The sequence below is a fragment of the Pelodiscus sinensis genome, chromosome 3 (genome assembly GCF_049634645.1).
Source record: "Pelodiscus sinensis isolate JC-2024 chromosome 3, ASM4963464v1, whole genome shotgun sequence".
Taxonomy (NCBI): Eukaryota; Metazoa; Chordata; order Testudines; family Trionychidae; genus Pelodiscus; species Pelodiscus sinensis.
The window spans coordinates 102545356-102570764 of NC_134713.1; the positions used below are offsets into that span (position 1 = coordinate 102545356).

Genomic DNA, 25409 nt, shown 5'->3' on the forward strand with positions numbered 1-25409 from the left:
GAGGTGGCTGGTTGGTTGATCAGGCTGGCAGTGCTTTGAAGTATACGGGAAGGCACACGTATGGTGGTACGTGTGTTGCGAAGACCTCCTCGAGCGAACTGTGCGATGGGTATTTCTCCCCAAATCTGCACATTGCTTTCCCGCACTTGCATATTACCATATATGTCCCAATGGTCACCAAGTGGGGGGTCTGTGTCCCAGGGATTGGGCCGAAACTGAGCAGGTTTCATGTGACCAGGTAAGCCCCGCAGTTCTCACGCCAAGGTGATGGGTGGGAGAGTCTGAGGCTATTTTCCCCTTTTCACACCTTCCCTTTTTCTAAAGGCAATGGTATGCAGGAAGGGTGCAGCTGGTTTCTCCCGAGGAGTACTGCAGCCCACTATAGCAAGAGCGGCCTGGCCAAACTTTTTACGGGGGGGGGGGGGGGGGAGTTTCTAACAACATGTTTTTTGCAGTCCATGATTTCTGTCAAATATGGACTCTCCCCCAAAGATTTCATTTTTCAGCTGTTCATCTTATTTTTGAAGGAGTATAGTTGAGTTTCACTGCATCGCAAGTAAACACCAACACTCAGTGCATCCCCAAATGTCTATTCCATGCAAAACAGCTGTTTTTAGATGCAGTACCACCCCCTTGGGAACATGTTTAAAAGCCCACCAGGAAGAGACTATGTTGAAGAGAGTTTGTAAGAATAAAACCTTTTAGATATTCCACACTTACTGAATTTGTTCCACCTGAAAAAAGAATTTTTTGTTTGTATCTCCACTGAGTTTCTGTGATGATCTTTGATGACTGATCGCATTGCAATTTGCAGGGCGTCCCATGGCTCTTTCATTCATTTACATTTGTTTATTTATACATTCATGCACAGATGTTAGAAAACAGTGGCCCATCACACTGGAGCTTCTTTCAATGTTAGTACTGTAGCATTTTGTTTTAATGAAGGCTGGGATGTGCTTGATTTGATGGACTAGAGTAGTAATGTCTTTTGGAATAGATATGAGATTGGCAGAGGTGCGGGGGTGCAGATAAGGGCGAAAAACTCCACATGTCATTTGAAGGGTTGGGAATTGAGGAACTTGCAGCCAAGTTTTACTTCAATTATTTTTTTCAAAGGTGGTATCTAGTGCATAACGTGATACTATATCCTGCCTTCTCATATATACTATGTTAGATATAGCAAAAGTTAGTGTGCAGTAGTTGAACTGGAAAAAGATTTTAGTGATTGCTGTAGTAGCAGAGTCAGGAAAATTAGATCTAATTTGTGGGAATACACTGTGAATGTTTCTAACTAGACTAGATAGCCTAAAGCACTGTAGGAGGAGTGGATATCATTGGGTATGTACATGAATTTCCTGCTATATTTTAAAGAGCTAAGGAGCAAGTGAGTGTGACTCAGCTTGAGATTACATACTTTCTGCATGTGAAGACTTGGGAGTGCATTTGTAAATGTTATATGCTGCAGGAAAGAAATGGTGGTGGTAGTAGTCATCATGTTAAATGACATTTGAAGTTGTAAGTGACTTCATTTGTGCATCAACAGATAGCCAGGTGACATGACTTCTATTTTACATTATGGGTGATTGCAAAGACATAAAGGACAGTGAGTAAATTAATTCCTATTTTATTATTATTTATTAATATTTGTAATAGTAATGTCAGTGGGATTTGTGCTCTTTGCTCCATGAAACTTTTGAAAGCCAGAGAGAGTATGCCATTCGCAGAGGAGGAACTAATCTGGAGACATTCAGCATAGGATTCTGATTCAGGAGGTTTAGTTCCCACATTGACTTGCTGTGTGGCCTAGGACAACCCACTTAATAGTTATAACTCCTATTTCCCCATTTGTAAAACAGGGATTATGATAGTTATCTACATAGTTTGAGGATTAATCTGTACAATTGCAAAATGTTATTAAGGTCAACCAGTGGTAGAAATAGAACTCTGTCTCCTGGCTCTCAGCACCATGCTCACTGCTCTAGAGAGCTTGGGGTTGAGAGATTCCCCCCCCCCCCCTTTTGGCATTTCTTTGACATTTTGTAAGTATAGATTTTTATGGAAAGGTGACTCTTTTTTTAAACATCCAGATAATTTTCTGGTCAGTAAAAAATGTTGCAAAATAACTCCAATGTTGCAATCTTGGCAACTGGCAATTTCATCAGAGGTAGAGTGGGGGCATGGGGAGAAAGCTCTCAACAAACAATATCCCTTCTGCTCTAGTTACAGAACTAACAGGCCTGGGTTTTTCTCTTTTTGTTTTTCCAGGACATCCAGGCTGAGATTGATGCCCACAATGACATCTTCAAGAGCATTGATGGAAACAGACATAAAATGGTAAAAGCCCTGGGAAACTCTGAGGAAGCAGCGCTGCTCCAGCACCGACTTGATGACATGAACCAGCGCTGGAATGACTTAAAGGCAAAGTCAGCCAGCATCAGGTTAGTGATAGAAGCATCAAAGCAAGAATGGGACAGAGTCTCAGATTTTATTGCTATTCTAAAATATTGCTGTACTATCAAAGAGAGAAGTCGGTTTTCTTTTTTAAGAAGTCTTTTGGGCTCAAATATAAGAATTTTGTGCATTTACTGATTATGGAGGTTTAACCTTTTAGGTAACTCTCTTTTTGGTGGTGTATGAACTGGCAAGTTACAGCTGCACTAGGGATGGAATAGTGTAGTTGATTAACCGATACGCAAAAGCTTATAGATTAGTGCTATAGCCTACACACATTCCCCTCCCTCTTACCAGTAAATTATTTAGCAGGCTGACCATCAGCCCAGCTCAGTCCTGGCTTGCAATGGGTCCAGGACCTACCCTTGTTGCAGCTGCACATTTGAAGTGTATTAGGAGCTAGGCGGGCAGGCAGCCCGGCTCAGTCCTGGCTCATACCAGGTCCAGGAGCTTAGACCTCCCCTGGACAGGGACTGCTGCCATCCGCACTGCTGCCTCTGATGCAGGGTGCAGGGTGAAAGGCATCCGGTCTGCGAGGGGATTGGTTTTTAAACTTGGTCACCTTATGGACCAGCTCCTGCCTGGCACCCCACGCTGCTGTCTCTGATACAGAGGCAGCAGTGTAACGTGGCAGGGGACTTCTCCACAGTGGGCCTGCAGTGCACTGGCTGCTGGCCCCGCCCCCTGGTACTATAGAATAGTTAAATAACCATTATGAATTCATAAGGTTAATAGACTGTTCAGTTAACTGATATTTAACATCCCTAAGCTGCACATGCTAGTAAGTTTCGCTGAAAGTGTGTCTGGTGCTCCTATCATAGTGTTGCACATCAGAAGCTCTCTCCAGGGTTACATTTGGTGTGAGGAGAATCTATAGTTTTAACTGAAGTTAGTATTTTTATAGGATACACGTCGTGTGTGTGTGTGTGTGTGTGTGTGTGTGTGTGTGTGTGTGTGTGTGTGTGTGTGTGAAGAAAGATCTTTGCAGATGATGATTTATGAAAAAAAGTTTAAAAGCAAATAGATTGTCCATTTACTCAGTTTTGAATCTTACCAGCACACCAGTGCAAAGCGAGAAACTACCTGCCTTCTCAAATGTTCATAGATGCTAAGGCTGTAAGGGACCATTGTGATCATCTAGATCAGTGTTTCTTAAATAGTAGGTTATTACTCTGAAATGAGTAATAGGGGTCACCAGAGCCTGTAGTTGCTAGGGCCCAGAGCCAAAGCTGAAGCCATAGCCCTACCACTCAGGGCTGAAGCAAAAGTCTGAGGGATTCAGCCATAGGTGATGAGACTTAGGTTAGAGGCCTCCCGCCTGGAGCTGAAGCCCTTGGCCTTCAGCTTTGCCCCCTTACCTCTCCACTCACAGCCGCGGGGCTCAGGCTTCAGTCCCCTCTCCTGGAGTTACATAGTAATTTTTGTTTTCAGAAGGGAGCTGCAGTGCAATGAAATTTGAGACGTCATGATCTAGTCGGAGCTCCTGTATAATACAGGCCATAGACCTTCCCCAAAAGAATTCCTGAAGCATCTCTTTTGGAACATTCGATCCAATGTTATACAATACTCTACATTAAAATGTTTAATTATCATATTGCAAGAAGATAATATTGTTACAAGGACTGAAATGAATTCTATATTAAAATTAATTAGTTGTGAGTGCCTTTACAGAGGTTTTTAATGGCTATTACTTTGATATTGATTAAAGCAAACTGTACTACATCCTATTTCAGGAACGTTAACTATTGGTATGAATTATCCAAAGGCCAGAAAATTCAGTCAAGATTTGACTTGGCACAACAGTTTAAATTATGAACTAAAGGGACCAATGACTTAAGTCATTTAATTTTAGACTCCACTTACCCATATCACTGAACTGCTGTGCAGACAAGCTCTAGGGGCAGCCTTGGCTCAACAAAAGCCCACTGCCAGAATAGCAGATCATGGCATTTGAGGGCTCTAGCAGAGTTTAGAAAGGAGCTTGCTTCACTAATCATTGAGTAGGTCGGTCTCTGCAAGTGCTTTTAAACTTGAATTTCCATGAGCTTCAGTCACCAAATAAATCTCCAAAAGAGGGAGACTAAAAAGACATTTGTATGTTATAGTTGAATCAACAGCTGCAGAGTTCCAGCAATAACAGCTGAGTTACTTGGCCTTTCCTGGGGATTAATGATCATTTGGAAGAAATTAATGGTCCAAATTGCCCTCAAGTCATTTACCCCAGTCAGTCATTAATTCCCAAGCTTGCAGAAAACTATGATTGCTATTGTAAATGGAAGGTTTGTGGAGATACTTTTTTTTTTAATGTCAAACTATTTTTAATTTCTGTGAATACCAAGCAACATTCTGTCCATGGGACATCATTATTATTAGCTGTGTGGGTGTAATTAGTGATGATGTCCACTACGCTACTGCACATCATATCATTATGAATATGTAGCTAAAAGACGGTCTGGGAAGAGTTTGCCAATATAGACATATGAAAACAGATTAAACTTTTTCCTAATGTAACTGTAAGGACAATGTTTGTGGTTCTGCTCATTCAGCACCATGCTTCAATCACAGGCCTCTTGTCTAAATCAGGGAATAAAAAAAAATTGAGAGGGGGGCAAGTGATAATATTGTTAGTGTGAATACCGAGTTTCTCTAATTGTTGTCTTTGAAGATTCTGTTTCTTGATGTGCCTGGACTGAGTGGTGAAATGTAAGTGAAATTGGGCTAGATCTGGGAAGAGCCACAAATAATATTTTATAAGCTAGTATTGATGTTTCAAAAGTCTGACTTGGGTTGTGATTTTGTTTCCTGGTTTTGTATTGTGCCCAGATTAGGAATGTTCCATTTCTTTTACAGACTAAAATTTCCAGTCATGTGCACTTTTGTATCTGAGCTTTAGCACTTACTGAATAGGCACTGAGTGTATTCATTCTGTGCTACCGCAAGAACTCATGCAACACTTGTATCCCACTTAAATCCTTAACATTCAGCTTATGTGACACTCAAGTGGTACATTGAGCCTCATACTAACCCTGTTTACAAGAGCAGATTTTATGCAGAATGATGAGTTTCCTTGTTTGTTGGCACATGTAAAGACAGCTATAGTTTGAAAAGGCTGCTAGTGTTTAGAGGTGTACTTTCAGACGCAGTCCAGAAGCTACTTGAAAATTTATATTTCTGGTGTTTGTGTCATCACCCACAATCTGATACTTGGGTTGCATCTCTCTTCTTGCTAATACCAGAGGAATCTTAGGCCTTGTCTACATTACTTGTTTAGGCTGAAGTTAGCCATTTAGGTCCATTTTTATAACCAGTGAGACTACTCCACCAAGCCCTTTCTGTTGACTTTAAAGGAGTTTAAAGTGGATTTCTGTATACAGGCAGTCCCCGAGTTACGCGGATCCGACTTATGTCGGATCCGCAGTTACGAACGGGGCCCTCCCTCTCCCTGGTTTCCAGCAGACCAGGGAGAGGAAGCAAAGCGGCGGAACACGTGGTCAGCGGACAGCCCAGACGCGTGTGGGCTGTCCGCTGGCCGTGTGCTCCGCAGCTTTGCTCTTCTTTGGGGGACGGGGACCAAAGCAGAGCAAAGCCGCGGAGCACGCGGCCAGCGGACAGCCCAGACGCGTTTGGGCTGTTCTCTGACCGTGTGCTCCGCGGCTTTGCTCTGCTTTGCTCTGCTTTGCTCCCCGTCCCCCTGGTCTGCAGACCAGGGGGACGGGGAGCAAAGCGGCGGAGCACGCGGACAGCCCAGACGCATCTGGGCTGTCCGCTGCCCGCATGTTCCGCCGCTTTGCTCCCCGTCCCCCTGGTCTGTAGACCAGGGGGACAGGGAACAAAGCAGAGCAAAGCCACGGAGCCCAAGGGCAGCAGGACAGCCACGGCGCATCTGGGCTGTCCCGCTGCCCCCGTGCTCCGCGGCTTTGCTCCGGACGCCTGTGGTACAGCAGCTGGGGCGCTGCCAGTTGGTCCCGTAGCGCCACTCTGGGTGCTAGTGGACCAACCCGGCAGCACCCCCAGCTACTCTGCCCCAGGCGTCCTGATTCAGCCACTGCTGGTCAGTTTCAGCAGCGGCTGAATCAGGACGCCTGGGGCAGAGCAGCTTGGGTGCTGCTGGGTTGGTCCAGTAGCGCTGAGGAGCGGCAGCGCTACTGGACCAACCCAGCAGTAGCCCAGCTGCTCTGCCCCAGGAGTCCCCAAGTCAGCCGCTGCTGAAACTGACCAGTGGCTGACTACAGGAAGCCTGTGCCCCGGGCTTCCTGGAATCAGCCGCTGATCAGTTTCAGCAGCAGCTGACTTGGGGATGCCTGGGGTTCTTAAGTTGAATCTGTATGTAAGTCAGAACTGGCGTCCAGATTCAGCCGCTGTTGAAACTGATCAGTTTCAGCAGCGGCTGATTCTGGACGCCAGTTCCGACTTACATACAGATTCAACTTAAGAACAAACCTACAGTCCTTATCTTGTACGTAACCCGGGGACTGCCTGTACCTCCTTGACTAGAGAATTAGCCCTAAATTTGATTTTGCATGGTCAGCTTTGGGATAGTACAGACACAGTGCTTTCCTTGCAGGCTAAGTTACTAAAGGAAAATCTTTTTAGGCCAGGACCAGTCTCCAAGCAGATTATTCTCTCCTGGAGGCATGAGAGAAAAACAAAAGTCCCCAAAAGCACTAAGAAGCCTTCCAGACCCTCCTCATTTGCTCCTATTACTAGCTCTATCCCTACAGGTGCCTGTGTCACAAACACAGATGAGGTTAGAAAATAGATTCACTGAACCTGGTGGCTGAAATCCAAATCTGACAATGTTTTTTTTCTCACTTCTGCTTAGCATATACCCCAAGCAGAATTTCATCAAAAGCCTCAGTGTTCCTTTGTAAAGCTGAGCATGTTTCCAATCAACAACAGCAGATATATATGACACTTCTGTAAGATGTAGTCTACTATATATTTGTGAGAGTAGGGGGCAGACAAGCTGCGTACTTTGCTCTCACTCCCTGACAAGGAAGGAAGGAGAGGAGCAACCAGCCTTGGTATCTCAGGTGAGGTCCCCTCTGATCCCTCTATACACACACAAACAGAGCTCCTCTATACCCCCCAATCCTGACTCCTGCACACACACACACACACGCACACACCTCCAAGTCCTCTAGCCTAGTGTTCCTCAACCTTTTTTATAAAGTACCCCTTTTTTAAAATAAATTATAAGTACCCCCCAATACTTACAGTTTCCAGACACACACATTTTTTTTCTACCATTGCAACACATTTGTCTAAACAACTTAATTGTAGCCGAGTGGGCAGTGAAATTTTTGGGAGAAAAAAGTACAAAAATAACAAAACGCTGTAAAACTTAAAATTAAAATTCAGTTTCTCAAATCTCAGTTGTGTTGACGTACCCCCCAGACTTCTCTCGAGTACCCCTAAGGGTACTTGTACCACTGGTTGAGAAACACTGCTCTAGCCCTCTGCCCTGAGCCAGGGCCGGCCCGAACCATTCGTGCACCACAGGAGCACGGCGCTGCCCCCGGGAGTGTGGTGCATGCGCAGCCCCGCCCCTGGCACCTGGCATATGCATGGCCCCGCCCATGCCCTTTCCAGCAGTCCCACGTGGCACCCCCTACAATGAGGAGCCCTGGGCAGTAGCCCGGTCAGCCTGTAGCTTGGGCCGGCTCTGCCCTGAGCCCCTTCTTAAGGACCCAAGCAATGTCTGGTAAGTGTACTAGTCTTGAAATAAAAGCAGGAATGTGGGGTTAAAATAAACAATGATTCTCATATTTAGTATGCATTTCTTTTATATCTCTTTACAATGTTTCTTGTGAGATACTTCATTTTCATTTCTAAGGAGAAGGTTCTTTTATATTACTTAATTTGCTTTTTCTGACCATCTAGTCTTTTGCAGACTTTGAAAATATATGCTGGTAATGTTCTGCTGCTGTCATTAATCTGGCACGCAAGTGGATACTCATTAATAGTAAATTGTACTGATTTTAATCTAGTATTGTATACCACAAAATTCACATTAATACCAAATTAGTTCAGTTATGATGAATATTATTGCAGGGACTGTTAAATTAACAGTGAACCACTGTTAAAGTGTCATTTAAATATCTGACTAGTGACATATATTTTTTCTCCCAGAGTTCTAATTTACTTTGCATATGGGGAAGTCTTCTAAACAGCTGGAACAGAATTGTAAAACCTCAGGCAACGCCAGCTTTTAGATAGGCATGGTTTTTTTAAAAAAAATCTAATTCTTATTTGTCTTCAGTCTTCATAAATGTCTCATTTCAGCACAAGTAAATTAAATGGGGCTAGAGATATTACTTTTATTAAGAAAGAACACTCTCTGAGCTGAAGATATTCTTCATGGAGGGGCAGAAGGGGCAGTGATTGGGGCTAGCTTCCCCCAGCAAGCCCTTTAGCTCTGCTTGGGGCTTCAGTGGCAATGTAAAGGGCTTAGGGCTCCAGCTTCTACCACTGCCAGTAGTTATGGGCCCTTTTAAATTGCCGGGCTGCAAGGCAGCTTCCCACTTTGCCTGCCATTGGTGGTCCTGCTCTGAGTTCAACTGCAAAGCAGTGAGCCAAAATCATGGTCTTGTTTCCTTAAAAAAATGCACCAAAGAGGGCACTAACAAATGCAATAGAAAGCATAATATAATTTCCGTGTACTGCAAGGAGGGCTGGTGCCATGTAGTGATTGAGAAGGCAGAGTGTTGACAAACCCTGGAGTTCCCTGAGTTTAATATATAAAGAGGGCAACTGTGGACATGAAGCTCCTCATTTTACTTATATAACATGGTAATCTCTGGGGTGAAGTGTGTTGAATGGGTACAGTTGAAGTTTGCAGGTACGGTGCAGTATCTTGATACAAGTCTTTATTCGATTTAAAACAGCAGACATGGAAAATATATTGTTTGTTTCAGGCCTTAATAGGTCCAACTGGGCCACTTACCTGTTTTGTTGGCTTTCTTCCTTTGGAATTTCAAGATTCTGTGGAGCAAGGCACCATGTGGAGTTCCAAATCATGTTCTGCACTCCTTTGTCATATGTCATTCACGAATCAGTGTGGGGCAGGAAGCTGGATTTATGTTCAGTCTCAGCTGACTTGAATTTAACATTGAGAGAGAAATAGTGGGGAAGCTGTAAGCTTAAAAGCCCCAGTTTAGGAAATCAATGCTTACGTGCATCTCTGGTAGGAGATCATTTAAGCACTTACGAAAAACAAAGTAGGTGCTTAACTGCTTTCATGGATCATGGTGAAGGAGAACAGATTTCTTCCATTAAATTCACCAAACTCAATCTTCATGGAGACACATTCTCTCTGCAAATTAATCTTGCTTCCATGTTAATTCCACTGACAAATGCTTCCCAGTTCATCCACGTAGTATCCTTCACTCACCTTGACTCCTAATCCACACCACTCCCAAAATCATCCACTTGACGTAGATGTTTCAGTACCATTAATATGCACCTATAAGTACTGCCAGATTATTATCTGTTAGTAGTGGGCATTCATTGGAATGCAATGGACACTGACAGCATAGAAGAAGGCAGGTGAAATAGTGTAGCATTGAAAGAGTCAAGATATGAGTGTCAGCTAAAATGGATTTAAAAAATGGAAATAGCAAGTATTTTCAAAAAGGCAGAAGCCAAATAGATAATACTGCTTGTTGATAACAGAAAAGCAGAGACCACAGACCTAGCAGCAAGTTAAATTGAAAAGGATTTAGTTCTGCTCTGTAGCCTGGCTGACATATGGCAAGTGAAATTATTGTTTACCAGTGTAAGTAATTATATGTTGGATTCAGAATTAATTGACAAAGCACAGAATGACCGGAATAAAAGTGGATCAGTGGGATGTCACTGTTATTGACTAGATGATGTAGGGAAGCCAACTAGAGAATAGAAAATACTAGGTATATTAATGGTACAGAACAAAGTGGCATGAGATTGTACAGTTGCCTGTTAAGTGTTAGGTTTGGTTGAAGGTCCCACGTCAAGATAGTTTGGAATGGAGCAGAGAGGGAAATAGGAATGTGTTTACCATTGTCAAGAGAAATTACAGTGAGGTCATGCTTTAATTGCATTACTGTGCAATACTTCCGTAACTTATCACGGACTCAGGTTAATGTAGTAAATACATTAGTTTTCAGACATTCACAATTAACCCCTTAGTTCTAATTGTTGGTCTACAATATTTCCTTTCATCCTCAGAGATTCAAGTTCCTGGCATGAAAGATTTAAGTTTGCTTCAGAAGTCCAAAAATAGTATACTGAGGTGCAAAGTTTAGATATATCTAATTTGTGCACTACAAGGTCAGATTTATATGGGGGGGGGGGTGTTCTTTCATCCTTCTCAGATATGTAGTGTGCATTATTTGAGACAGGTTCATACATCAGATAGACATTTACCCACAAACTGTTGTGTCTCAGATTACTTTGCTTTTGCAGTGCAAAATGATTGAAAGTGCTGAGTTTTAATGCACATTTGAGGTGTTATTTTGTATTTAGGTGTTAGGGACATGTTCCTCCTCTAAAAGGGACAAGTTTCTTCAAATAAAATGTAAGTAGATTTTGGATTCAGGTCAGTCCTTTGAGTAGGATACTGTTTTATCTTTTCATAGAGCCCACTTGGAGGCAAATGCAGACAAGTGGAACAAGCTGCTGACATCTCTAGAAGAGCTAATCAAATGGCTGAATGTGAAAGATGAAGAGCTGAAAAAGCAGATGCCCATTGGAGGGGATGTTCCAACTTTACAGCAACAGTATGACCATTGTAAAGTGAGTTGCTTGCATTTAGCAAATAAATTTATTAAAATAGAGAAATAAGGAGAAATAGATTTTAATTTCCCCTAATAATAAATTTTGAGAAGTGTACCTTTATAAATCATGGCCACATTTTTTTTTTTACCACATCAGTATAATTTAGAAACTTTACTTAAAATTACATCAGAATTGCTCATGTATATATTTTTACTAAAGAAAAACTTGGTCTCTTTCCGGGTGCTCTTCACCTTCAAACAGGTAAGTCTGTCATTCTGTGATCAGAACTGATCAAGGGCCTATAAAAACAAGAGGAGCAAAAATTATAAAGCAACAAGGAAACTAAATTTAGTACAATTATCGTAAAGATATCTTGGTGTACATTAAATACAGACAAAAGCCCACAAGAAAACGTAAATACACTTATTAAACCAAATTGTATTCTTGTATATGTAGTGAGAATTATATGTGTAGAAGATGTTGCATCAAGTAGTTCTTCAACAGTATCACGCTGGTTTCTTTTCTATGGCTATGTTTTGTGGAGATGTAGATATTTTTCATATTCAATGTTTTGATCAATAGAAAGATGCTCTCTCCTAGTAATGCTTTTGTGTACAGGTGCTTAAGGAGTTGATAACTCCTAATAGGAAAACTTTTAAAAAAATCTGCTTTGATACTATATATTTCTCTTCATTTTTAATAATGATATTTCTATAAATACAAGATGTTTGTTACGTAACAGTTCATATGTTTGTGTTCACAGTTTCTCCCACCACCACATGGCCAATTAAACAGACGAAATAGAAAAAAAAATAACCATGCTCTTTTTGCAGGGACACCATCTGTGAACACTTCATAGTGATGAAAAAAAGGACTCTTTTAAGATCAGATAGACAATAGAAGACTGGAGTAGATAAATATATAATTTAAAGTCTGTCAAACAAGTGTCAACAGATCTTCAAATGAACTTCACATACTGTATTCTAGCACTATACAAAAACAAATCTTTAATATATTTAAAGATCTTAAATGCCTGACTCAAATGGATGTTATACTCAAAGATAGCTAAGCTGAGGAGCAAAGAAATTAAGTTACTCATCCCATGTAGAAGTGAAATAGTGACAACATGAAGGAGAAAACACCCACACTCCTCTGCTTAAGGAGTAACTCTAATGTTATGGGGGAGGATGAAGCTAGATTATGGAGCAAACCAAGTATATCTAGATAGCAAACCTTTAGGTTTTGGAGCATCTTTACAGATTATTACATGATTATTTATTTTCCAGAATTTAAATAATAATTGCATTTAAAATTATGACAAAACCTGTGGGCCAAATCCTGTTTTTAAATGCAGTTGTGCAGCTTCTGAGGGCATGTCTGGATAAATAGTACGTGGCAAGGTTTGGTGAAAATTTGCAGTACCCCGGCGAGTCATTCACTGTGTGTGTGGATCCAGCTGCTATGCACTAACATTTCCCTAATATACGACTCTTTGCTTTTAATAGGAGTCCCAGGCACAAGCATAACAGCAGAATTTGACCCTTTCAGCTGAAACATGGTGTCTAAGGGTACGTCTAGACTACCGCGTTTTGTCGACGGAAGTTTTGTCGACAGATACTGTCGACAAAACTTCCGTCGACAAAGAGCGTCCAGACACATTGAGTTCTGTCGACAAAGCAAGCTGCTTTGTCAACAGAACTCCGTAGTCTGGACGCAATGTTACAGGCAATAACACCTTCTGTCGACAGAGTTCTGTCGACAGAAGGTGTTATGCCTCGTAAAATGAGGTATACCAGCGTCGACAAAACTGCTGAGTTCTGTCGACGTTATGTCGACAGAACTCAGAGGTAGTGTAGACACTGGTATAGTTTTGTCGACAAAAGTCCACTTTTGTCGACAAAACTAGGTAGTCTAGACACACCCTAACACAGTGTCTGGTGTTAGATTTGATTCTGAGCATTTTACTGTATTACCCAACAAAATTAATAGATGTATAATGTGATGATACATATTTTTTAGATGTAGGTAGAACACTATATTCTAACATTTATCTTAACTGTGATGAAGAGATCCTTTACTTATTGTCCTCTGTCCTCCTCCCATGTGTATATCATTGCACCAAATGTGAACTATTCAGATGTATCTTCCTCTGTAGCATGGTTGGTTGCCTATTGTCAGAGGGAGAAATCTAGATGAGCTGCACCCAGTGATTTGATCCTCGATGTAGTTTATCAGTTCTCTGTCAAGTGGCGAAATGGTGCTCTGTATGAAAACTGAAAAAGATCTTTTGCTGATTCTCTTCCTCCAACATCTTTGACTTATCCGTACTTAAAATGTGGAATGAAGAGGATCCCTTCTAAATTCTAAAAGGCTTATGCAGGTGGCTTATTTCTCCTTTCTTTTTCATATAGTGTCCCTAGGGGTGCTTCCCTTTGGCTGTGTCTAGACTAAATCCCTCTTTCGACAGAGGGATGTAAATTAGACACGTCAAAATTGTAAATGAAGAGGGGCTCTAAATATCCCGTGCTTCATTTGCATAATCGTGTAATGGCGCTTTTTCAAAAAAGCACCATTTTAAAAGTAAAACCGCGGTCTAGACGCAGTTCTTTCGAAAACACCAGGCTTTTTCGAAAGATCCTGTAAACCTCATTTTTTTTAGGAGTAGGGGATCTTTCGAAAAAGCTTGGCGTTTTTGAAAGAATTGTGTCTAGACCGAGGTTTTACTTTCAAAATGGCGCTTTTTTGAAAGAGCTCCATTACGTGATTATGCAAATGAAGCATTGGATATTTAAATCCCCGCTTAATTTTCAATTTTGACATGTCTAATTTACATCCCTCTGTCCAAAGAGGGATGTAGTCTAGACACAGTCTTTAGCTGCAGTTACATTCCTTGCTTGGAGAGTTGAAGCTCTTCAATAGCAGTGCCCATTGAACTGCACATGCACTCCCCCGAACACACTTTTGAGTAGTGAGTGTTGTGCAGTCCAGCTGCCCTCAGTTGCCCTTGATATGGGGACAGAATCTCTAGCAGAGACCTTGATGGGAATGTTTATTGCTTTAGCAATGTTAATGTTTGTTAGAGTTATAGTTGGTTGTTCTTTCTGTTTCTTACATTTTCCTCCCCCTCCTTTGGCTATGATAGGGGTTTTCCCCCCATTTTTTTCCCTACAAGGAAGGTCCCTTTGCAAAGGCTTATGCCTGGATACCTCAAGTTTAAGAGGTGCCAATTTTGCCATGAACTCATCCCTGTTACCAACAGGGTACATTTAAGGTGCATTCGTTGCTTGGGAGAGGGACATGTATCACAAGAGTGCACTTGTAGCAAAATAGCCAGGTTCAAAACAGGATTTGAATCTTGTTCTTCCAAATGTCAGATATTTAGCATTTATATTCTGACATATGCTCAGTGATTGATTCTGTGAATTGAGATATAGTGAGGGTCATGGGCATTTATTTTAGAATTAGGTTTTTGTTGCCACCATAAATATTGAAAATATACAAATTAGTGTAAATATTCTGAGTTTATTAGCAGTCTTTAAATGAATCTGTTCTCCTTCACCTCCTCCTTTCATTTTCTGTGGTGAAACAAGCCAATTAAATCTTTCTAAATCTGATCAAGAAAAAAATATTGTTCAAAGATATGCTCCCTTCATTCCACTCGTCAGCACTGGGAATCCTCACAGTATTTTTGAGCATGTAATTTCTCTGCTACCCCCACTTCTCAGATTGTTAAATCTTTTAAACATTTCACGTACCTGTAAGATTTATTTTTAATACTGCTAAAATCCTCAACCTTGTGTTTGTTGTTTCATACCCTAGCAGTGCTCTCCTGCCAGCAAAAGACTCCCTTCAGCAACTGCAGATCAATTCAAAATCATACAGTGTTGACTTGTTGCTTTGTTTCACTTTCATGTGCCTTCTCTTCACTTTATTAATTTCTTCTGTTGAGGTTGTTTATTTGAAATTGTCTTCGCCCACGCTAATCAGTATTTCCTTTCTTTTTTATCCCCAATTTTCCATGCCTTCCTGTTTGCTTTCTTTTCTCATATTCATTCAGTCAGTTTACCACAACTCATTCTTTCATTGCCATTTTAAAATATCATGAAATCAGAGGGAGTTTTGTCAATGTCTTTAATGGGAACAGGATTGCATCTCAGACTTTATCCACTTTTAGCTCTTTGTAATGTTGTCTTCTCGGTTCATTTTTCTAAGTCCCGAATCTTTCATTTATTTTATTGCTGCTATTTCTGATAATTTGATACCCCTCCTCCTCCTTGTAAACCTTTTTTAGTAATGCCAATCTGTTTCAACTCCGATTTCTCTTTCACTCTTTTGACTTTCCCAATTTGCTTTCTAAAAATTCATTTTAGGTTTTCAAAGAGTTGTATGGTAATTGCAATTTTATTTAAAAATTTTGATAAATTGCAGAGATCAAATCATAAGGTGCTCCTAATTCCTGATGGAGGCTCCGTCTGCGACCTGGGACAAATCGATCTACTTTTCTGCATCAGTTTCCCAGTCTATAAAAGGGAGGTAATACTTACCAGATTCGTAAGGCTGACTTGTGGAATAGCTAGTCAGTGTGTGCCTTTGAAGACAAAGAGTACTGTATAAATACTAAGTAGTGTTAGTGGATTGTAGGCCTCTCAATTAAGGAAGGGCTAAAGAGGCAGTTGCCCGGGGGATGGCAATTCAAAGAGGCCCAGGGTTCCCGGCAGCAGCAACTGCTGCTGCTGTAGCAGTGGTGGCGGTGGCTGGAGCATTGGCCTCTTTAAATTGCTGTGCCCCGGCTCTGGGCATCGCTAATGGCTGGGGGTGGACATGCCGGGCTCCTGACTGTGTTGAAGGCTACCTGGGGCCAGCCTGGTCCACTCAGGGCTGGCTGCCCCAGGCCCTGACATCTCCCCCCCTTTGCCCAGGGAGCCATTGAGGCTGTCAGCACCCATGATTGATTGGAGTTTAAGATAACGCTGATCCATAGTGTAATTCATGGCCCTGTTGCTGCCACTGAGCCTGGGGACCCATGAGTGTACAAGGGGAAAGACATCAGGTAGGTAGCCACTGCTAGGGGAGAAGTGGAGAAATTGGTACTGGAATAATCAGCATTCTCTTTGCAAACACTGCTGTCAAGACTTTCTCGCAACTGAGACTAGCAGGAGGATGGCAGAGAAAGATTAGTGGATATCAGAGGTACAAGAAGGAAAGACTAGGATATGGAGAAAATGGAGGGAACGGTGAATGGAAGAAGAAAATAATGCCAGGAAAATAATTTAAAGAGAAAGTAGACCCTAAAAGTTGAAGAATATAAGTCACTGCCAATGGAAAAATGTGTGTAATTCAGTAGGAAGATTGGGACAAAATGTTATGTAAAATCAACCATCTATCATTTTTGTTAAGACATCATGGAGCATGCTTATATGGGATACAAATGTATATGGCGATCCTGTGCTTTGGAAGTGGGCAGAGAAGAGCCTGATGTTTCTGTGTATTGGGGAGGAGAGAGTGCCTCCTGATCCCATGGTGGATCCTAGCTTCTTGAATGTGGTGTTGGGCTAAATATGTTCTTGTTAGTTTCTTGGGCTGAAGCACTGCACCTGTGTTGTATGTGAAGGGAAGCATTTTGCCGTTAGCTAGGATCAGGGATCTGCTTGTAATTTTTGGAGGCATCTATCTGTGTAGCTGAGCAAAGGTCTAGCTATTGTTGAACAAAACATTCATCTTAATTCACAGAAAAGCTAAAATGTTCAAATGCAAGCTGACTAGGCAAAGAACCAGCAAGGATTTAATTTTAAAAACTCACTCTTAAGATTTTCTGGACTTTTTGTTGGATACACTGAACTTTTTTGGGTGCCTGTGGGTTATGCTCGCAGCATATTTTGTGTTCAGAATGATTTCTGGGAATCATGTGGTGAAAATATTATGAGGGTTTTTTCCCCCTGAGTCCTTAATTGGTTGAGCCATTCCCAGATTATCAAGAGCTAGAGCTCAGCCTACCAAAAATATTACTGGTAATTTTTCATAGGGAGGCTGCCATTCCAGTTAAGCTTTCTTAACCAGCAGGAAAAATTTGAGAGAGAATTTTCTTCTAATCCTAGCTCCTGGGTCTTTCTGACTGGCAGGCAATTGGCTACTATGTTTAGCAGCTTTTGTTATTTCTTTTGGAGCTATCTTATTTTACAGTATTTTATCTCAGTTTTTACAAAGGAAAATTTATGGAATTCAATAGTACTGGAGTTCTCTTGAGTCATTGAACGGAGGCCTGTAATTATAATTTATCATTACTCGACATTTTAAGTTTTCTCTTAGGCCTGAATTGCTACCTTTTAGAATTCCTTCAGTTGTTCTTTACAAACACTTTATTACTTTCTATTAGCCTTGTGTCAAATTTCACCACATATGCCATATAGAATTAAGAGGGTTAGACTTAGAGGCTGTTTCAGTGTCCAGAGACCCAAGAGCAGGAATGGGCAACAAGTAGCCAGTGGACTGGATGTGGTTCACTAGGGTTAGTATGGCCAGGTGGCTGTGGATTTTACGAGGGATAAGGGATCTTTCGAAAAAGGCTTTATTTTTCCAAAGATCCACGTCTAGACTGCCGCTTTTTTTTGGCAAAGCTCCGTGCCGAAAAAAAGCGGCAACCATTTTTATGTTAATGAAGCGTGGGAGATTTAAATCCCGGCTTCATTAACAATTTCGATATGTCTAATATACATCCCTTTTTCGAAAAAGGGATGTAGTCTAGACATAGCCCTAGTGAAGGGCAATTATATCTTCAATCTGGGGAAAGAACTACAATCTGACCCTGTGGTGTCTGAGTAGTAACTTGAAAGTCCTATTTCCCACTACAGTACATGCTAAGTAGCTTTTGAAAGCATGGGTGCCCTTCAAAAACATCCACGCATTCAATCAGCAGAAAGAGTATCTTCTTCACTAGCCATCAACATTCCCCAGCATTCTGAGAACTGCTTCAGAGACTCTTTACAGCATTACAAGTTTTTCTGAATGTTGGCTGATGAGAAAGTAACATCATTTCAGAAGAAAGTGCAGGGTTTCTTTTAGTTTTAATTGACGTGAAAGCCTAGGAAGATGGCAGAATGAAGGAAGACCAAACAGCTGTTCAGAAAGGAGAGTAAGGGACTTCAGTAAGGTAGAGGGTATTTTGGTAAGGGAGGAGGAAAGGCAGAGTGCCCTTTTCTACTCTACTATTGTGAGAGTGGAGTGGACCCATCTGGAGTGGTAAAAAGCTTCTGAACCACTGTTCATTCTGAACTTCTTGAATTGATATGTGTGTTACTTGTAATGATTTGTTTATATTTTTCCTTCTAGTGCTCATTATTTTCCTCTTTTGTAAGCAGTTTCTCCAAAAGGATGATGTAAAAATAAGTGTTACAAAGAATATAGTTTTAAATTAGGATTTCAGTGAAATGTAATTTAACTTTAAAAGGAAACTTTGCCTTTTACTGTTCCCAAAAATGCAGTTTTCTTGTGATGAGTGTGGAAAATTGCATTGGTTCAGTACTTAAAATAATAGACCACTGGGACAGTAAAGAAACAAGCATGCTGTTACCAGCGCAAAGTACAACAACTTGTTTTGCAATGCTGAGAGCAATAGCTATAATCATTCCTTATTCATAGACATCTCAGCAGACAAAATCCTTCCAATACAATAAAAAGACTCCGAGAAAATTGCCGTTTAAAGATTAACCTGTTGCTATAGACATTTGTCTAACATTTCTTTTCTCAGGGTCCAGAATCCAGTTTATTTTAATCAAGGGCTCCATTATTAAGCTTGAAAACATTACCAGGGCTATTTCAACCCACTAAATAAAACCTGATTTGGAATGTCCTCATTGTTAGAATGATCTCTTTACTATTTTAGAACATTATTACCTTAGGGAAAAATATATATGAATTAAGTTAAGTCTATAGTGTAGAAATAGCATAATATTTAAAAAGCTCACATCTGTCTCTTGGCCTAGAACACGAGGGATAAGTATCTAGAACCTGTGTTCCTCATTCTGTCTCTCATTTTGAGCATTACCTCAGCTCCTGGTCTCCCTTGCTGGATACCAGAACACACACACCTCACATTTTAGAAAACAAGTTATGCCAAATTCTTGCCTTGGCTTACCCCGAATATCTGCTTAATGTGGTCTTGATCTTTGACTGCTGTGTGTGACCTGGTTACCTGCCCTTCACAGCAGATTTGTTCTGTCTTCCTTCATTCTGCCATCTCCCTGTACACTGCTTCCAATTTAACTCAGTCCCATGTGTAGTAAGATGAGGGCCTGAAGCAAAAGTTCGTGTAACACAGGTCTGGCTTGAGGCCCGAGGCGTAGCTAGCAATGGTAAAAACTTTGCTAATATAAATCAAAGCTAAGGTGTGAACAAGAGGCAGGCCGCTGCTTACAGAACTTGGCACAACAGGGCTGAGAGTGTAAAACTAATTGATAATATGCCCAGGTGTAGAACAGTAATTGATAGGGGTCATAAGTTGAAAGCACATTCCAAAAAGATGGTAACACCAGCTCATTTAAAAGAACCTTGGTACCCACACTCCCCAAAGATATGGACTCAGATTCAGGAAAGGGTCTAAAATGACAGCATGATGGATAGAGATTGTCCAGTTGAACCACAAGGTGCAGGGTGATGGGTGGTTTCTAAGTAATGTCAAAGGGTAGCAACCTGACAACAAATCATGTCAAACCAACCTGATAGTTTTCTTTGATAGAGTAATAAGTCTTGTGGATAGGAGGGAAGGGGTAGATGCGGTATACCTTGACTTCAGCACATGTCTCGCATGGATCTTCTCATTTAAAAAAAAGGGGGGGGGAATACAACCTAGATGGAGCCTACTATAAGGTGAATGCAAAATAATTTAGAAAACCATTCCTAGAGAGTAGTGATTTGTGGTTCGCAGTCATGATGGTAGGGCATAACAAGTGGAGTCTGGCAGAGATCAGTTCTGAGTCCCATTCTGTTCAATACTTTGATCAGTGATTGGGCTAATGGCATAGAAAATACACTTATAAAGTTTGCGGACAATTCCAAGCTGAGAATGGTTGCAAGTGCTTTGGAGGGTAGAATTAAAATTCAAACATGATCTGAATAAACTTGAGACATGGTCTGCAGCACATAGAATGCAATTCAATAAGGACAAATGCAAAGTACTGCACTGAGGAAGGAGAAATCAATTGTGTGTGTGTATACAGGCAGTCCCCGGGTTACGTACAAGATAGGGACTGTAGGTTTGTTCTTAAGTTGAATCTGCATTTAAGTCGGAACTGGCGTCCAGATTCAGCCGCTGCTGAAACTGATCAGTTTCAGCAGCGGCTGAATCTGGACGCCAGTTCTGACTTACATACAGATTCAACTTAAGAACCCCAGGCATCCCCAAGTCAGCTGCTGCTGAAACTGATCAGCGGCTGATTCCAGGAAGCCTGGGGAAGGGGCTTCCTGTAGTCAGCCACTGGTCAGTTTCAGCAGCGGCTGACTTGGGGACGCCTGGGGCAGAGCAGCTGTGGGGTGCTGCTGGGTTGGTCCAGTAGCGCCGCCGCTCCTCAGCGCTACTGGACCAACCCAGCAGCACCCCAGCTGCTCTGCCCCAGGCGTCCTGATTCAGCCGCTGCTGAAACTGACCAGCAGTGGCTGAATCAGGACGCCTGGGGCAGAGCAGCTGGGGTGCTGCCGGGTTGGTCCAGTAGCGCCCAGAGCGGCACTACGGGACCAACTGGCAGCGCCCCAGCTGCTATACCGCAGGCGTCCGGAGCAAAGCTGCGGAGCATGGGGGCAGCGGGACAGCCCAGATACATCTGGGCTGTCCGCTGCCCGCGTGCTCCGCGGCTTTGCTCTGCTTTGCTCCCCGTCCTCCTGGTCTGCAAAGCAGAGCAAAGCCGCGGAGCATGCAGGCAGCGGACAGCCCAGACGCGTCTGGGCTGTCCGCTGCCCGCGTGTTCCGCCGCTTTGCTCCCCGTCCCCCTGGTCTACAGACCAGGGGGACGGGGAGCAAAGCAGAGCAAAGCCGAGGAGCATGTGGGCAGCTGCCAGCCCAGACGCGTCTGGGCTGTCCACTGCCCGCGTGTTCCGCCGCTTTGCTTCCTCTCTCTGGTCTGCTGGAGACCAGGGAGAGGGAGGACCCTGTTCGTAACTGCGGATCCGACATAAGTCAGATCCGCGTAACTCGGGGACTGCCTGTATATATGAAATGCCTAGGAAGGATTACTTCAAAGAAGGATCCAGGGGTCATAGTGGACCCTATGATAAAAATAACTCAAACATGGTCTCAAAAAAGCAAACGTTTTTATGAGATGTATTAGCAGGAGTGTTGAAAGCAAGACATAAGAAGTAAATCTTCTGTTTTACTCTGTGCTTCTTAGGCCTCACCTTGGAATACCATGTCCAGGTCTGGCCACTACATTTCTGAAAGACAAATTGGAAGAAGACCAGAGAAAAGCAACACAAATAATTAAAGGTTTAGGAAACATGACACCATAAGGCAAGATTGGGAAAAAATGGATTTGTTTAGTTTGGAGAAGAGAGGGAACGTGATAGCAGCTTTCAAGTGCATAAAAAGTTGTTCCAAGGAGGTGGAAGAGGGATTGTTCTCTCTAATTTCTTAGGATAGGACAAGAAGCAATGGGCTTAAACTGCAGCAAAGACAGTTCAGATTACACATTAGGAAAAAAAACTTCCTAGTTGTGAAGGTGGTTAAGCACTGAGATAAATTGCTTAGAGAGGCTGTAAAATCTTCATCATTGGAGTTTTTTAAGAGCAGGTTAGACCAACACCTGCCAGGGATGGTCTAGATAATACTTGATCCTGCCAAGAGTCCCTGGGACCGCTCAAGATTCCTTCAAATCCTATGATTCTATGAAATGTTACAGGCCCTAGGGGTTACCTTACTGAGCTGTGTGGGCTGAGTTGTCCACTTTTACAATGTGCAGATTATCTATGTGGTCTTTTCCACATGTGCTCATAAAACAGTCCATAAGATCTGAGAATATTGCCATCAGTCACAGGACACTACAAGCAGCATAGTAAAATGATTTTTTCAATGGGTAACTAGATGCTACATATGTCTTTAACTGTCCCTCACAGTAGGGTAGACAAAGGAATATTACTCACTTGTAATCCCTTCTGTCTTAGTTCTTTCTTTTCCTGTGCTATTTTCTTCCCCGGTTCCCCTGAAGAGTTGCTGCCTGATACCTTCTAATCTTCTTCATCTCTATTCTTAAAACTCCTTACTCACTGTGGAAGTCTTTGTTTCTGGAGACAAGTGGGCACTGGACTTGACTGACAGATACTTTTCAGCCTTGTGTCTTAGTAAATGGAGTCCTAATTTTGACCGTCTCTGTTAGTTGAATGGAAGGACAGAAAATTGCAAGAAGAATTACCAGCGAATAATTTCACCCTATTTTTCTACTAGTGGATGCGATCATTCAGAGTCAGTGTTGTCACAATCCATTGGAAACAGTATTGCATTATACACTGCTGTCTGGTTTACCAGGAACCAGTTTTATCTGATTAATTACTTGGGGCAGCACTGATCAGTGAATTTTACTTAGCATAGCATAATGTGGATAGAGAACATTTACTTGATTGCTCATAGTTTGTTGAAATTTGCCAGTAAATCTCTAATTTCTCAACAGTGTGTTTTGAGGAGGATTTTCCTCGTCCCACAATTAACCAATTGTTAGCCAGGGCTGGCTTTAGGAAGTGCAGGGCCCAATTCAAACTGTTTCGACGGGGCCCCGGCAGCCAGGATTTTTTGTTGACCCCGCCCCCCCCCAAAAAAACTACATAGAAATTTTGGTTGAGCAAAACAAAAAAACCCACAGCACACACACAAAAAGTCACGGCCCCTTTAAATCCCCAGCTACAGGGCAGAGTCCCACCATCCAACCAAACCCAGGGGCCTACTCCCTCTCCCGCGGCGCAGGGAAATCCCTGCGCTCAACTCACCCCTCCTGCGCCGCACAGAAGCTGCTACGCTCCTCCGGGGCCGATGCCCCCCTCCTGCTACACGCCCAGCATGCCAGCATACTTCCGGATTTCGGGCACTGGGCCCTTCTAGGCACGGGGCCTGATTCCGGGGAATTGGGCGAATCGGCCTAAAACCAGCCCTGCTGTTAGCAAATCCAAACTTTTCTCTACATTCACTGCCTGGTTTTTAGTTTACTTTTTACTTTCATTTCTTTTCCTTTAATGTCACCATAAGCAGTCTATTTGAAAACCAAAAAGAAATTTTCCTTAAAGAAAGCCCCTTACCCTCTCACTTAACATTGACATCAAATATCATCAGCCATGGCTCACAGTGAGTTTGTTGGCTTCTTACGCAGTTATAAGCACTCTATTCTTTATTGTCTGGGCAGTGAACCACTCTACGAAGTCAGACAGAGATCACACATGCGGTAACTTCTGTGGGATGAGTTGAATCTTCTGTCCAATGATAGAGGAACATCTATTGATTGCCTATATGCAGAATCCTTTCTATAACATATGCATCTTAAATCTATTTTTGTAGAGGAAATGCATTTGGGAAATAGAATTTACAGCCAGTTGAGGATGTTATGTAAGAGGTCAAGTTTATTCTATTAAAATACAACAATTTATGGAACTGTTCTTCATAGTCTACTAATGCCACTAAAATCATGCATTGATACCTCAATACCCAGCTATCATTCTTTAGATATTTTTGGTGAAATGTATGTGAAAACAAAGAATTATTTATACTAAACTTATGCAATATAAGACTGTACCAAAGTCTATAGAGTTTTTCAGTGGCAATGTTAAATTAGCAGTAGAGAGCAAGAATACCAAATGACAGCTTAAAGAAAGTTATTAGAAATAATAAATGATTTTTCAGTTACATCAGTTATCTTTTCTTATTTTTGTTCTTTTCCTTCAAAGTGCCTCGTTCATATTTTATACACAGAGCCCTGATCCACATTCAATCTGCAATCCACATACACTCTCCTCAGAAATACTGGATTCTACATATAATATTTGGATCTACATCCATTCACCATCTGCAAATGTGATCTGCCAATATCCATAGATATAAAGTGGATATCTACAGATTTGCAGGGTTCTTTTAATATACCTGGTACTCATCACTATGGTATTAATCAGGCAGTTTTCTAAGTGGTATGTTTCCCCTTTTTCTTACTGCTTTTTTGTTTGAGGCAATGAGCTGTTCTTGAAGTTAGATTAGAAGATTACAGCCAATTCTCCAAAACCATAGAAGATTCTGATTCCAGCTATTAAACAATAATCTGACTTGGCAGGTGTAATTATGTTAGTATCCTAATATTCGGAAAGAGAGGGAAGATGAGGAAAACTGATCCACAAAAATGATAATTTTAGATGTTTTGGGGCTTTATCGTGCTAGAGGTTGAGCACTCTTGTCCTCGAAAGCGAAGCACATAAACACATGCATTATTCCCATTGATCTTTAGATTGCCTAAATGCTTTAATGGATCAGAGATAGAGTACTCAGCATCTTGCAGTTGAAAAGTGGCATTGATAAAAGGGCATTGATAAACATCTGTAGCAACTGATATTTAGAGTGAAGGCTAAGGAAAACGAACAAACAGATAAATCAACACTAGCAGAAAATTCAGTATTAAGACTGGGAGTTTCTTAACCTATTCTTTGTGTGTAGTGTCATAGGAGGTCTCCATATAATAGATAATATACACAGACATCACAGTATGGTTAGATGTGGTCTGAGTTTCAGCTACATGGTTGTTCATCTCTTGTAGCATTTTTCTAAATTAAGTTATTCTTTGTTTTACAAAAACTCTCACTGGTCTTTGTGTGTCTCATAAATTCTATACACCTTTGTTACAAAAATGAATTTTGAAGCTGTAGTGCCATATACATTCTTTTTTACACTGGCATCAGGTACAATACTAAGAAGTCAATATGTAATGCTTTCAGGAGATTGATTATCAAATGGTCTAGAAATGGCTCCCCATTCTCTAATAACCAAATTAGAAATGGAATTTGAGTAACTTTTTTTTTCTGACTCAGTAAATATTGAGTACAATTTGAATCAGGAGGAAAAATCCATTATTAGTGAAAAGTTATAATTTAATATTGTGCCTATTTTGTCCAGGTGTTTTTTTTCTAGATTTGGTGTTTGATAAATCCAGGCTGTTTTGCTGTATGACTAAAGGTAAATGGGAACTTGGAATCGA

At 41.6% G+C, this 25409-nt stretch overlaps 1 protein-coding gene across 12 annotated transcripts in view; it reads left to right on the forward strand.

The window, feature by feature from the left end:
• UTRN (utrophin) overlaps positions 1 to 25409 on the forward strand; it is a 569920-nt gene that overhangs the window by 377973 nt on the left and 166538 nt on the right. For all 12 annotated transcript variants that reach the window (XM_075924350.1, XM_075924351.1, XM_075924354.1 and 9 more), the window contains 2 exons: positions 2266 to 2438; positions 11070 to 11226. In XM_075924350.1, the coding sequence (XP_075780465.1) occupies positions 2266 to 2438; positions 11070 to 11226 (330 nt within the window). The remainder of the gene's footprint in view (positions 1 to 2265; positions 2439 to 11069; positions 11227 to 25409) is intronic.